The sequence below is a fragment of the Bacillus rossius genome, chromosome 1, assembly GCF_032445375.1.
Source record: "Bacillus rossius redtenbacheri isolate Brsri chromosome 1, Brsri_v3, whole genome shotgun sequence".
NCBI lineage: Eukaryota > Metazoa > Arthropoda > Insecta > Phasmatodea > Bacillidae > Bacillus > Bacillus rossius.
In genome coordinates, this window is record NC_086330.1 from 278,543,968 (window position 1) to 278,559,803 (window position 15,836).

Here is a 15,836-nt window from a genome sequence, read left to right on the forward strand (position 1 = left end):
AGAATAAGTTACTTTTTAATAAATGTATGTTGCCAATAAATAGTCTTATAATTATTCATTTGTTAACATAACATCTTTAACACAAACAAACCACTCTATTCACTGTAGGTATTCGATTGCCACTTGAGTGACAGTCGATAAACTGGATTTGCCTGCTGTTTGTAGCATTATACTCGATTACACTGGGATTGCACTTGAGGTACATTCTGGTGGAATGCACTGACACACCACATCCTGTTAAGGCGCAGCGATGCGATATCGCAGCATGTGCGGATCGGAGGAGCACCAACAGGTGTCGTCAATATATACACACAGATCTGCATATAAACAAGTAGATGATTTTAAGCACATAGGTATCCATTAGGAAAATATGCAAAAACCCAAAAGCATTTAATGAATATATTTTTTTAAGCATTTGCCACTGTGCAAGTGCAAGCCCGTGCAGAACCCGAAAACATGCAATACGATTCTGAGCAAAAGGCTAAATCCAACAACGATAGTAAATATCCATGGTAAATATCAATCAGATATTTGATCCTTAATGCACATTTCATATGCTTACATTGTGTTCCTACTGTCACCAGGAAAGAAATATCATTCGATAACTTTTACTGTACCAAATCATTTACCAGACCTTAAAATCACTGTGTTGTGTATTATTTTGTCTGACTTATAGTGATCGAGGTATTAAACACTTAACAGTTATGTAACTTAAGGAATATAACCTAAAAAAATTTATGTAGTTTGGTTGTTTAGTTTCTTCACAATGGCGAGTTTATTTCATCGTGGACTAACGCTTATATGGTCAGGCAACGTTATGTCACGTGCCTGCTGCTAATGTATGCGCATTGAGCGGAAATTGCTTACAAAATATACCATAGAGTGGCTAACTTAATATTTTGGGTGGGCGTGCTTTTTGTACTAGTTCCGGTTTACCGGAAAAGGGTAGTAGAAGCCAATGGAAAATATTAAAAAGATAAGCTATGAGTCAATGACTAAAACCCGTTTTTCTGAAGGTAATTCTTGTTAAACTATTTTGTTTCTTAAACATGCAATAATTCAGAAGATTAGCAAATTGTGGAAATTAGGCAAAATTAAAAAAAAAAAAACAATTTGGGAAGGTTATGTAAGCTGTATGTTTATTAATTAATGTATTATTTATGTAGCTGACCTAGAACATCTGAAGAAGAGTAACTTTTCTGAAAAATAAACGGAAAGTTCGTTATTGTTTTCTGCCCTAATATATATGTTTAATCATTACTTAAGGAATTTTTTCAGTCTATTTGTAACAACGAAATTGAGATTTAAACTGGGTGGCGAGGAAGCCTCTTTTTCACTCCCTCCCCCTCTCTTTTAGTCGTTCTAGGTCTCTTGCATGTCTCACCCACTGCATTCCTTTCTCCAGCACATTCAACTTCCTCCCTGTTAGGACAGCATGCCTCCCTCTTTCTGTGTGCCTACATACCCTGTGGAGCTTCCACCTGAGATCTCTCTGCCCTTTATACCCACCTCCCTGCACCCTTGTTCCCATCCACCCTCGCCCTTTATCTTCTTAAACAGCCTGCCTGTTCAAACTTTTCACCGTCCTCTGTAATGTTTCCCACCCCAACTCAAACATTTGCATTTCACCCTCTGTTCCTTCCCTTCTCAACATACTCATCACCCGCATTGCTGCAATATGCTGCACCTTCTCTAGCTCCCTTACCTCAGTCACATACTATAATCGTTAGTCTTAACAATGTGGAGTATGCCTTCTCACCTACCCTCCTCTCTGCTCCCTGTAAGTTACTGCCAAGCAACCCCAGCACCCTCCTCCCCTTAGTCACTACCTGTTGAACCTGTTTGCTCATCCCATGTTATTGTGCAGGGTCACCCCCATGGTTATTTGGATTCCTATTCCTCGTAAATCTAACCACCGTTGTCTTTCCAACATTTAGCGACATCCCATTTACTCTCCATTGCTCCAGCCTAGTCGGATTCCCCTGCAGATGTATGTATCCCTTCCCCCACCATCTCGTACACCAAACAGTCATCCGCAAACACACTCCACACTCATCCTGGCCTCCATTCCATCTCCTGTATCGTTCATCACTGTCGTGAACAGGTGCCCCTACAAAACTCCTAACGTCACTTCCCCTATTCAGACCTTTCTTCTCCCGCCCTTACCCTCTTACTTCCATTCCTAAGTCTCCAATCACACTTACTATCTGGTCATCCCATACCAACAACTGTACCTTCTCCATTAATCTGTTGGGTAAATATGTAGTTGGGAAGTATTTGCGAAAAAAAATTTTAAAAATCTGAAAATACCTTTATTTTATGCTCTTCAACGTCCTCTTTTCATTAAAAGTGGCGGCGGTAAGAAATTCCAAATAATTTAGGAGATATCGAATTTTTAAATTTCATCATATATATTTGAGCGGTATTTGCGAAAAAAAATGTTAAAAATCCGAAAATACCTTTATTATATGCTCTTCAACTTCCTCTTTTCATTAGAAGTGGCGGAGATAAGAAATACCAAATACTTTAGGAGATGTCGAATTTTTTAATTTTGCAATACAAGACCTGTGGAACCATTTGAGCGCCGCCATTTTTGTTATTTTGCCGTGTGTTCGTGAATACGTGAATCGTCAATGCGTAATTAATAAAATGGTTGATTAGGTCAGGTCAGTTACATTATTAATACTTTCAAACTAAGCCGACATTAAAAATAATGTGAATTATTTTTAATTATTCTTTAGTTTTAAATTATTTATAATGTAACTGACCTTACCTAACAAACCCGTAACAAAGGATGCACAGTAACAACTCACGTAAATTTTTTTTGTTACTTATTACTTGCGCAACAATATCAAAATAACAAATAAGACTTTAAAATTAGAAACCTTAAAAACTCACCTAAGTTGGAGGCGGTAATTAAACACCGTTTTAAACAATAAATGAACTAAATAATCACGTATTGGTTCGTTTGAATTCTGGCCTATCACGAACAATCACGTGACATCATTATCCAATAAACAAAAGTAGATACTCGTACGTAAACAAGAAACAATGATAATCGCCACATCAATGCACTGGTATTGTGATGAAATTTAAAAATTCGATATCTCCTAAAGTATTTGGAATTTCTTACCTCCGCCGCTTTTAATGAAAAGAGGACGTTGAAGAGCATACAATAAAGGTATTTTCGGATTTTTAACATTTTTTTTCGCAAATACCGCCCAACTACATATTTACCATCCGTTGTGTGGCACCTTATCAATCGCCTTTTCAAAGTTAATGTGTATTGTGTCTAACTGCTTTCCCCTATCCACCGCTTCCACCAGATCTTTCAGCAACCTCACCATCTGCGTTTCACACGAGAACCCTCTCCTGAAACCATGCTGTCTATCATCCACCCACCCTAAGTCATCCATTTCTCCCACCACATATCTACCCAGCAGCTTCTCCATTACTTTCCCTACATTGGACGTCAGGCTGACTGGTCTGTAGTTCGCCAGATTTGTCTTATCCCTACCTCCCTTGTAAATTGGCAATACTACTGCTTCCTTCTATTGCATTTGGCCATTTTTTCTCCCCAAAGGATTGCTGGAACATCGCAGTTAGGTATGTGCTTACCTCCTTTCTCCCCAACTTAAGGTGATTGTTCCCTATCCTATCGAGACTAGCTGCTTTCCTCACCTCCAGTCTCCTTGTAGCATGTTACAGTCCTGCCCAGCTAAGATGAGGACAATTCCTTGCGGATATGGAAGAACCCTCACAAATTATCTCAACGACCGTTGCAGGTAGTCTGCTGGATGACTCAAAACTATTAATGGTGATTCTCAAAAAAGTTCAAATGAATTTGGACTTTTATTCTTCTCACAACGAAAAAACTTACATGTCCTTCATAAAATGATGTTCTTAGGGACCTCGTCATCTAGGTACGAAACAACAAGGAAGTAGGTCCCGTTTGCCCAGCGGACGACCCGGGCCTGTGTCGCCCGTCTGAGGCCTAATTTGTAATTGAAACGTTCCAAACTTGAAGATAAGGAAGGTTGAAACTTTTCATCAGCACGGTCCAGGCACCCAGATGAATTTTTCTGCCCAAGGCTCTCGTAAAATATAATGTGCGAGCTGCTGTATGACACGACCTGTCAGCACAGTCCAACCAATCATGACACAGCTCTTAACAAGGATACAGCACACAAATTTCTTTGCCCTTGCATTAGGGTTTTTCATATAAAATGTTGCAATATTAAATATCACAAAGTCATTCATCTGCCTGTGTACAGGTTTTTTCAGCAATGCACTTCTTGGAGACAAACAAAACAACTTATGGCGCCATGGTGTCGCGCCCGTCTTTCTTTATTTCACAGAAACGTCCGTCCTACCCTCTAGAAATGTCACTAATACATTATGAAAAAAACACCTGTAAAATTATAGCTATAAAAAGAATATTTGAATGAAATAGACTATTGAAAATCACACTTACAGAATTAGTGAACTAGCCAACACTGACAATTGGTAAAAATGTAGATAAAATCCTTTTTAAAACAAATATATAATTTACTTATAAGAAAATTCCAAATGATAAAATATGAATACAAAACTGAACACCATGACCTTGGACTATATAATCAGCTGATATACCATCTTACTTAAAACACATCATGTCTAAAAAATACTCTGCAAAGTTGTTGTGAGCAGGGGTTTTCCAATTCCACATTCTAACCTCATTTTGTCCTCTTCTATCCGTACTTCTAAACCTCTCCTTTCCACCGTCTTTGCTTCTTTGCGACCCTTCCATACCTCTCCCCTTACAAATACTGACAGGTACTGCTGCTGTAGCAAGTTTGCCTTCTCCAGATACCCCCTTCCCCCCCTCCATCACATTCCTGCCCCTCTTTTCTCCTGAACGCCACTATTTAGCCTACTCTCAAAGATACTTCCTGCAAATTTGAAATCAATATTATTCTATATTTTTTATTGATTTTACTCCACATCTGCAGCACTTATCTTTGTACATCACTTCTGTCGCTTCATGAGATTTTAAGGTCTCTGTCATTATTAAGGCAAGCTGTTTGGAAGCACAGTAGGAACTCGCACATGGTGGCGGCCGGGTTACTGCACAGGCTATCATAATGAACCCGTTTTTATAAAGGCAATCACAAAAACTTCTCTTCAATTAAAAAACCACACTTGACACAAAAAGTAGGTACCAAAACAGATACACACACATAGTTAACATGGCAGTAATTTGGTACTGATGTCAATACACCACTTCAACTATAAACATTAGTTTCTCAGAATCCAGTAGGAACTTTCAAACGCTATGTTTAAGGTAAATAGAGGAAGGATTTTAGTGTTGAAAAAAAACTACTTTTGCAATTTTATTTATTTTATTTTTTCTTATGAAAAAGAAGCAACTTTTTTAATTTACCGGTGCTTGTCTTTTGGATCTAGGCCCACTGCTGGTATTTGAACCTAACATATCACACACCTGTGCACAACCCTATCACCATTGTGTCAACACATTTGTTTAGTCCCAAACTTTTCTCATGGTGATTCCTGTCTGTTTCTGTTTGGCCAGAGAGGATTCGAGGTCAGCAGCGATGCCGCTGACCAGGCCGGTGTTTGGTCCTCCTGAGAAGTCCTGCGAGGGAGGCCTCATCCTGGAACAGCTGCTGTGCATGGTGAGCATCCTGTACCACGTGCAGTGGCGTCTCGTCAGGGCAAGCAAGGCAAGCAGTGCTTGCCCAGCCAGTTTCCAGACATTGTATTTTTTAAATAAATATTTTATTCAGAATAGTATTTTACTTTGGCTCGTGCGGTTAGGTGTATGTATTTTTTACACTATCTTCTTGGGACCCAATACTGTGCGCTGTGCGCTATAAAAAAAGAACTCGTTGACACAAAAAAATGCTGTTTTAGAAGCGTTGCTAGGTTTAGAAGCGCTGGTAGGATCGCTTTCAGCAGGAAGGCTGCCGCAGTAGTTTCCTTTCGGAAGGGGGGTGGCATGGTACAAAGGTTCAGGGAGGTGATTGGCTGGAAAAATACGTGGTAGAAGCTACGAAGGTAACGCTTTCTTGCCGAACTGGAGCGAACATGGCCGAAGCAGACGGTGGAATTCTTCCGCCGACTGCTTCGGCTATGTCCGGTACAGTTCGGCACGGCAGGTGGCGATGTCGCGTTTCAGTCGGCGGTCGTCTCTCGGGGCGCGCGCATCTCTCCCGCGGGCTGTTGGCTGGCAGTGCGTGGGAGATTTGTGGGCGTACGATGATACTACACTCCCACTTAGTATATAAGTAATGTAGAGTAGGTATTTAACTATCAGAATAATGTAAGTCAATCATTATTTTTCAAAAATAATGTATTTAAAAAAAATGTCAATTTTTCTACCTGTGGAATAGTCAATGTTCAGTTAAGAAAACTACTTAAATAGCACCATTTTGTACCTTGAAATCCATATTTTCCCGGCGGAGGGCCCACAGACCCCCCCCCCCCCCCCCCCCAACCTCATCATGTTTTGGTGTGAACGGAGTTATTGCTTCCCCTCATGTAAATCTCACGCCTCGCCACTGACCACGTGGATATGCTTTATGCTACGGGTAATGCTAGAACAAGACGAAGGAGAAGTAGTAAACCTAGGTTTACCCTGAGTAACTTAGCATTGTCCAAGTTTGTTTGGTATAGTCCGAATAATCACTAAAATAAATTTGAATTATCATTTACCCATGTATAACCTAGGTCTGCATGACACTGGTTGAGTAATTTAGGTTCTACGTCAAGGTGTCAATGAAATAAACTTACCAATAATTTATTTTTTCTAACGTTACCCAGTCAGCATTTGGTAGACCTAGGTGTACAGGGGTAAACGTTGAATTCAAAAAACATTTCAGTCATTTATTCAGACTTTAACAAACTTGGATAGTGCTAAGTTAACCCTGGTAAACCTAGATGTATTTCTTCTTCCAGCATTACCAGTAACATATATCTCATACTTATTTTATCCTAAGGGTTGTCTGTCTCGCATATTGTCTTGATTATTCTATTTTCTTGAAATTGCTGTTATTTGATAGTTAATTTCTAAAGATTTTCATGATAAATATTTTCATTTGTTATTTGGATTAAATAGTTTCATTAATATTTACTTAACATTGTTTTTGAGTTCTAAAATGTCACACATGAGATTATAATTAATAATACTCAACTTGTCATTGTAATGCTTGTGGATACTACTAAGTAAAAATTTGGTGACAACATTTGAGACAAAACATAAAATGCAAGAAAACCATTATGTAGGTACAATCTTTTTATGTTAGGTAAGGTGTTGTAAATTGGTGGTAAAATTTTCAAATTATTTTTACTTACGTACATAAATTCAAATTTGCTAAAATAGTGTTGCTGTAGTTTTTGCATTGCAATAAAAAAATACTGTTTAATTGCATACTATAGAATTAACAAAATTGAGTTTCTATCTGTTTTTAAATTATTTTGAATCTATATGTCAACTATTTTTCTAAATATATCATTATGTTGCAGCCAGTAGCATAGCCAGGATTTGTGTTAGTGTAGGGGGTGGAGGGGGGGTTAAGAAGCATGGTCCCCCCCCCCCCTATTAAAGCGGTGGGTCCGGGGGTCCTCCCCCAGAAAAATTAGGATTTTAAGGTGTAAAATAGTGCTATTTGAGCAGTTTTCGGTACTTATCTTAATGGTAAAAATATTAATTTTTTAATAAAAAAATTGATTGAGTGATGAAGTAAGAAATTAATTAAAGATATTTTAATCAATCCAATTGCCTTGTCCACGTACACTCAAAATCATAAATCATGCTCGAAGCTCTACAGTACAAAAAAAAAAAGGAATAAAAATGGTTGGGTTTCGGCAGAACTACTGGCCTATTCCTGGAAACAATTAGCTTTAGCTTGGAAGAGTTAACCAGTCACCACCTGCTTATAATTACCGTGCTGGTTAAATACAATAGGTGTAAGATATTTGAAAACTTGGGACCCGTCATGGCGTCACAACCTTATAGTTTCTGCTCGTGACAGGAGTAGCGGAAGGGAAGGATAATCGGTAGGGCTCGCTTACTCTTCCCCTCCAGTGCAGTCAGTGATAGCAGTAAGATACCCAGGCTTTTAGCTAACCTGCTTTCAGATAAGAAAAAAAATAGTGGCTAGGGGGGGGGGGGTGTTAGAACCCCTAAAACTCCCCCCTGGCTACGCCCCTGGTTGCAGATATTTTTCTTTCTTTGTCTTTTTCCCCAGTAATAGTGTGTCTTCTGTAAACAAGGTTTTGGTTGTTTGAGCACCAAACTATTCAACTTTTTGACATGAATTATAAAGTTTTGAACTATACCTCAAAATTACATATTCTTCTTGAGGTTCAATATCTTTTTTTTTTTTAATTTTAATTTAATTCATTATTGAACTCTCTTATATAAAATATTTTATAATTGAAAAAATTTCATCAGCGTGAGGACGATTTAATATAAACTAAATTTTCCACCGGTTCACCCCAGCTTACCTCAATACTTGTAACAGTCCAGACCTCCAGTGAGCTCAACGATCCAACTGCTACATACATGTACACTCTTGAAGAAATTTGCTGGGTTCTAAAAGACTGGCTAAGTTCTCTTAATTGTAATTCAGAAAAAATTTTTAATGAAATAAATTCTGTCAAAAACATTAACTAGTTTTTACAGTTTTTATTCTGCCTTACGGAACATTTACAGAGCACAATGACGGCCATCTTCTGTCCAAGATACTGTTCAGGTTATTCACAAAAACAAAGTTCGCAGTTTCTAAAAAATTTCCTTTTAAGGATGAAAATAAAGTTACTTATTACCAAAATTACTTCTGAAAGGTCTCTTACGATGCATGGTACAACTAAAGGACCCTGTCCTTGGAACAACGATGAAACAATTTGTGTCTGTTTCATTGTGGGCTTTTACAGATGACTGTGGTCTATGAATTGGAAGTACCCAGGCCACAGCAGTAAAATTTACTTCTCCATACTACATTATATTTTATTTTGTGAACTGTCACCTGACAACCTTTCACTACCATGAAGAGTGAACAACTACTGGACGAACTAACTACAGTAGAACCCCGATTATCCGCGACTCGATCATCCGATCCGCGGATTAACCGCGATTTATGTCCATCAAGTCCAATTTTTTAGTTACATATAACCAGTGTTGTTAAAAGTACTCGGAAAAAGTAATTGGGCTCAATTACAATTACTGTGGTGACAATGTAACTAATTACAAGTAAAAATTACTTTACATAAAAGTAATCAGTAAAATTACAATTACAATTACTTTCCACTACCATTTTAAAACTGACTTACGATTCAATTTTTTTACACACTGTTACATTAATAAACATACATATATGTTTTGTTAAAAAAATTATTTCATGTAATGATTAAATATATATTTTCTTTAATTAAATGAACAATATTTGAGGACAAACATGCTTGAATAACATCAAAAGACTTCATACAAGTAGCTACCTGTAATAAAAGTAACACTCTTTAAATTCTGGAATTGACCTTACAAAACAATTGCATTTTAAAGTTCTCATCAAATATATTCCCTCTCTTGATGGCAAAAACATCTTTACCAACAGTAAAAAGACGCTCAACGGGAGCACTTGACGGCAGTGATGAAATAAATTATAAAAATGCAGATTTTAGGATAGGGTAATGTTGGATACACTGCAAGTCACTAGCACTACAAGCGTAAAATTATAAATTTTACTAATACAAAAAAGTATGTTCTTCTTCTTAACTGTATTCATTATACGTTCCGAGAATAAAAGTAACGGCAAGTAAATATAGAGTATCGATTACCTTAATGTAACGATTACAATTAATGTTATGTATTCCGATTACAAGTACGAATTACATTTTTTAAATGTAATTCGTTACAAGTATAAATTACTTGAAAAGTAATCGTTACAAGTAATCCGATTACTTGTAATTCGTTACTTAACAACACTGCATATAACCAATGATTCAAAATGTATGTAAATGTTAAAATACTTTGCAAAATGTATGTTGGTCAAAGTACTTTGACTCAGTTATGTTAATATACACAAAAAGTTTAAAAAAAATACTATTACATACATACGTATGTACATAATATTTTTGTGTTCCATGTTACGTGAATAGATTATACACTGGTGCGCGATTCCACGTCCGCATGACCGGACTGTACACTCCCGCGCGCAGCACGGCGCCGTGCCACAGAGATTACCCGGCGCATGGAGACAGTCCATTCCATTAGTGTACATTGTTGAAGCGTCAAGGTGGTGATAATTTTATGTATTGTAACAGTGATCTGCATTCCGACGGATTATACCGTTGTGTTGTGCGGAAGTGTTGAGCGCAACATTTCATCATGTCATCAAATGAACAGAAAAGAAAGCGAGTGGTACTGTCCATCGACAGCAAAACAAAAATTATAGAAAGATTTCAGAGTGGAGAAACGATTGCAAACTTGCGACTGAGTTTAATGTCGGTAACACAACAGTGCGCGACATCATAAAAAATCGCGAAAAAATCCTTCAGTTTGCTTCACAGGCTGACACTTCAAGTGGATTAAATAAACGCAAGACGATGAACGAATCCACATTTAGCAGCTTGGACACTTGTTTGTTTGAATGGTTTCAACAGAAAAGGTCGGAGGGTGTAGCATTAAGTGGCGTAATTTTATCACAGCAGACGTAATTTTTTTAAAAAAACTAGGCTTGATAGAAGAACCATTTTCCTGTTATATTACTTCTCCGTTATTTTATGAGCACCGACTGTACGGAAGTGTGTGTGTTGCAACTAGTGCTTGGCACGCAAGATAAATTCAGCCTATCACTTGCTGACGCGGCACATTGATACGACGGTGTTTGTTTATTTCAAAACCCAGCTAAGAGTGAACGGAGAATAGATATAACGACCCCTCACGGTTCCCGAGATTAGGGTCGTTATAGAGAGGTGGTCGTTATAAGATTTCCGACCCATCTGCAACACTAAGTCATAATAGGCCGTTTTTGCACTAATTCCACGTTCAGCAAACTAAAAATAAAAAATCTAACATTTTAAATTCATATAAATAAAGGGGGATAAAAACACCGTGAATTATACGAGACAGAGACACCGTTTCAAAACCATCAAATCAAGTCTCAATGCACTGGTATGAAAAATCTTATCTCGAAAAGAATTTTGAAGGCAGTCGTTCTATAAAACAATAACCAGCCCGATGGTGTTACTGACAACAGAGCAATGAGCGAAGTGTGGCAGCGTCGCTTACGGGCGATGAAAAGAATGCGTGACCTTGGCAGCTATCAGCTGTCTTGGGCCCTCGGACTGGCGGGCGGCTAGCCACACACCTCGGTGCAACAACGACTCGCGTGCCCACGTCTCCGCAGCACACGAAAGACTTAAAAACCACTGCTGCCCAGCACTAAGCAGTCCGCTTCCAGGGACGTAGCCAGGGGAGGGGTCCGGGGGGTCCGGACCCCCCCCTTCCCGGTTCACGAGAAAGAAGCTAAACCCGAAGAAAATACAGAAGATTTGCTTAGGTTACCTACAGAGATAGTGTTTGTGAAGGATTATTGATGTCCATACTGGGCTCCGGTAGTCTCTATCTTCCCATTTTTTACTCAACTTTCCTCGATCTCGGATTTCAAAGAGGGCAGTATTTGGTTCCGACATAATTTATTTTTGATATCAGTTCACGCACTTCTACGGGCAAATTTCCTCAGTCAGTCGCAATCACACGTCTAACATGGACAAGTTCGTGACGCGGACGAAAAGACAAAGAGTAGCTGACTCTCCTCAGGTAAGTTTGATGTTATAAGATATTATTTTATTTGTTAAACCTATGCACATATTATAAATCCGAAAGTGTGTTTGTGGGTTTATTGGTTTGTTTGTCCGTCTTTCATGCTTCAACAGAGTGAACCGAGTGACTTTATTTTTGATATGCAGACAGTTTAGTAAAATTTTAAATTGATAACGAACACCTGTGCACTAAAGTTAGAGGTTGGGAAATTTCACTTATTTCTGTGTCTAATGTATTTTCTCTCGTTTGATCAATGGTTGCTATCTTTGCTAAAAGCCATTTTAGTCATGACGCGGTTGAATGTGATTTTATTGTTTGTTTGTTTTTGGTCTGTTTATTGGCTTTGATATTCTTATGGCATGGAAGACACTGTGGCCCAATCGTAGAAGAATAAAAAATACAAGTGTTTGAAACTTAGTTAATGACCAAATTATTAAAGGAAAAAAAAAGTAGTTATCATTTCAGTTTTTAGAAATTATTTTCCCACTATGACGAATAAAATTAGTGCTTAGCACGCGGGATGAGTATCTCACACTGTTGAATCTAAACACACTTTTCTGTGTATTGGTTGTAAATGGTTTAATACGTGTAGAAAAGTCTTTCAAGAATTAAGGTTTTGTATACCGTTATACAAAAATGTGTACAATTCCTACTTAAACTTTACTGCAATCATTGTTATAAATTATGTTACATTAGCACTTTTCTTACTTTAGGTTAGGCCTTGAATAAATGTGTTTCTTTTCTCATAGTAAATTATTGTAGCCCCTTCTCTTTAAACAGAGTAAACAGAGGACAGAATGAAAAGGACTTTGCATGTTTTTAAAGTCATAATTTATAGAAAGTAATTCTTGATCCATATGCTCTACTTAAACGAAACTTTGTAACATATGGTTTCTGGGCTTTTAAGAGTGAGAAAAAAATTAATTGGTTTATTCTCTTACCCTCCCCAATAAATGAATAAATAAAATAGGTGCTTCCGGTGCCCATTTATACTAACACGATCGTGATAGTATTTAAATAATCTCACCGAAAAACTCAGTTGTATGCAAAAGTGCTTTGTTTTATTGACAGAGAAACAGCGGCGGAAGGATATATAGTAGATGCACTGCTTTCCAAGAACTGTCCAAAACTGTATTTTTAATATGCTGAGTAACTATTATTTTAAGAAATATCTATGTTTAAATATTAGGTTTAGGGCTACATAAGGTCTTACAAAATTTTTTGGTCATTTATAAATTTTTAAAAATCTAAGAAATGTATAATTAGGATTTTTTCACAAAAAATATTAAAAATTTTGATGGATAATTTCAGTCTAATGAAAACGAAGAACAATCCCGGAACATTGCCAGCTGTCATCTCGACCCACCACTTCCTGGACCTGGACCAAGCAAGATTGTCGAGTCTCAACAAGATAGGACCTACATTACACAAGATGCAAATCAACATTATTCCTGCAGTTCCTCTCACACACCTCTTGGACAAGGAGAAAGCAACACCAACAGAGATCCATCGATGCAAGTAAGTTTATCTAAAGTTGATATAGGAGTCATTTCTGAAGATATCTTTCACTCTTTTGCACCAGTAATCAAAATCACTGTAGAAAATTTACACAATGTATTAAAGGAACTTTTTGTCCCAGAATTATCATTCAAGTTTCCTTCGACTCAGTTCAAAAATAAATATCTGAAATTCCAGCACAATTGGCTTCAAAGATGGGGATGGCTAGCATATTCTAAGGTAAAAGATGGAGCGTATTGTAAATACTGTGTTCTTTTTGCATCAGACTGTGTAGGGAATGATGACTTTTCTGTACGAAATGCCTCATTAGTAGGCCAACCTTTTAGAAAATGGAAGGATGCATTGGAAAAGTTTCAGAATCATTCAAAGACTAATTACCACATGTTAGCAACAGTTTCTGCCGAAAACTTTCTTAAGGTGATGTCAGGGAAACTTCAGGATGTGGCAACTATTTTAAGCAGTAAGAGGATGAAAGAGCGAGAAGAGAATAGGGCTGCTATACTACCTATTATTGAAACAATAATTTTTTGTGGTGAAAATGAGCTACCTCTTCGAGGGGATGATGACAGTGGTCCTATCACTCTTGAAAAGCCCGAAAAAAAAGATGGAAAGTTTAGGGCTCTAATTAGATACCGAGCAAGTATTGATGAAAAACTGAAGAATCATATGCTTCATGGCTCCAGAAATTCGTCCTACTTCAGCCCAGAAATTCAAAATGAAATAATAGGTATTTGTGGCCAGCTTATTCAAGAAAGATTAGCAAAAAATATCAACAATGCTGAATGTTTCTCCATTATTGGGGATGAAACACTGGATGTGTCTGGTCAAGAGCAGTTCTCACTGTGTATCAGATATGTAATGACTGAGGGCCAGCCATCTCTCAGGGAAGATTTTGTAACTTTTTTTCCACTGACAGATCTATCTGCAGAAAATGTGACTACAAAAATTTTGGAGTCATGCCATGGTTTAGGTATTGACCTAGACAAATTAATTGGTCAAGGATATGATGGAGCTTCCACAATGAGTGGTTGTAAAACAGGTGTTCAAACAAGAATCCTCCAACTCTATCCAAAAGCAATGTATGTCCATTGCTCAAGTCATCGCCTGAATTTAGTCCTCTCTGAATCACTTAATGTACCATTGATCTCAAACAGCCTTGGAGTTTTAAAAGAAGTAACCAAGTTCTTTAGGCACAATGCTCAAGCAGGAAACCTTTTAAAAGATAAAATTGCCAAGATTCTGCCAGAATCAAAGAAATATAGATTGTTGGCAGTCTGTGAAACAAGATTTGTTGAGCGTCAAATCTCTATTAACACATTTGTTGAGCTTTTTCCTGCAATAGTTCCAAGTCTTCAAGATCTCTCAGAACTGGACCGGTCATTTTCAAGTACCGCTTCAACTCTTCTATCTGCTATGGAGAAAGGAAGCTTCTTAGTGTCAGTGCTAGTTTGTGAATATCTTTTCAGTCTGACAGTACCACTTTCAACATACCTCCAAAATCCTCAACATGAACTATCTTCAGCAGTTAAGTTCAGTGAAGACATTGTACAGGTTCTCAAAGACCTCCGCACAGGTGAACAAGATAAAAGTGAATTTCACAAGATCTTCCAGAAATCATTAGCTATCGCTGAAACCGTTTTAGAGTCTCAGATTGATATTCCAAGACAGGCAAAAAAACAAACTAATAGGGACAATATTCCACATGATTCACCCGAAGAGTACTATAGAAGATCAGTCTTCATTCCTGCTGTAGATTCACTCATTGTGAATCTACACCAGAGATTTAGTCAAAACAAAGTGTTCTTGTCTGCCATTGAGATGCTGCTTCCAAAAAACTGTAAACTGGAACATACAACTGAAATTATGGAAAGACTGAAAGTTTATTATGAACACAGAATTTCACAAAGTGCATTTGAAGCAGAGTATATTCTGTGGTGTAAAAAATGGAGTTCAAGTGAGAGAGATCTCTCACCATCTCAGATTATGTCAATTTTAGATGCATGCGACAAAAACTTTTATCCAACTATTCATTATTTACTGTGTGTTTTGGCATCTTTGCCGGTCTCTACCTGCGAAGCAGAGAGATCATTTTCATCACTAAAAAGAATTAAAACTTACTTAAGGAATAAGATGTCAAAAGAGAGATTAACTGGCTTATCATTGATGTCTATACATTATCCTGTACCATTTAAAGCAGATGATGTGTTAAATGTTATGGCACGTAAAGGAAATAGAAGGCTGTTACTGTAAATATTTGTTTTTAATACAACTTGCATGTGTGATTAATGTTTTTAAGGACCTTAATGTGTTCTTATGTATTTATTACTTGTCTGTACTTGATACAAGAATGAAGAACAATATATTTAAACATTAAAAATATTTAATCAAATTAGAGAGTTATTTGTTTATTTAAGTAATTTTTATCTCATTAATTATCAATTAATCTTAATGTGATACTCTAAATTTTAAAATGTTATTATAAAGAGCCAGGCGA

General features: G+C 37.3%; 1 protein-coding gene across 2 annotated transcripts in view; it reads left to right on the plus strand.

The window, feature by feature from the left end:
• Positions 1 to 728: 728 nt before the first annotated feature.
• The window catches only part of LOC134527628 (26S proteasome non-ATPase regulatory subunit 10-like), a 31,139-nt gene continuing 16,031 nt past the window's right edge, over positions 729 to 15,836 (plus strand). The window contains exons 1-2 of one of the 2 annotated variants that reach the window (XM_063360476.1): positions 729 to 1,016; positions 5,573 to 5,675. In XM_063360476.1, coding sequence (XP_063216546.1) covers positions 5,595 to 5,675 — 81 coding nt within the window. In that variant the 5' untranslated portion in view covers positions 729 to 1,016; positions 5,573 to 5,594. Of the gene's footprint in view, positions 1,017 to 5,572; positions 5,676 to 11,421; positions 11,822 to 13,135; positions 13,343 to 15,836 lie in introns of those variants that run through there. The other variant, XM_063360475.1, reaches the window with a different exon arrangement.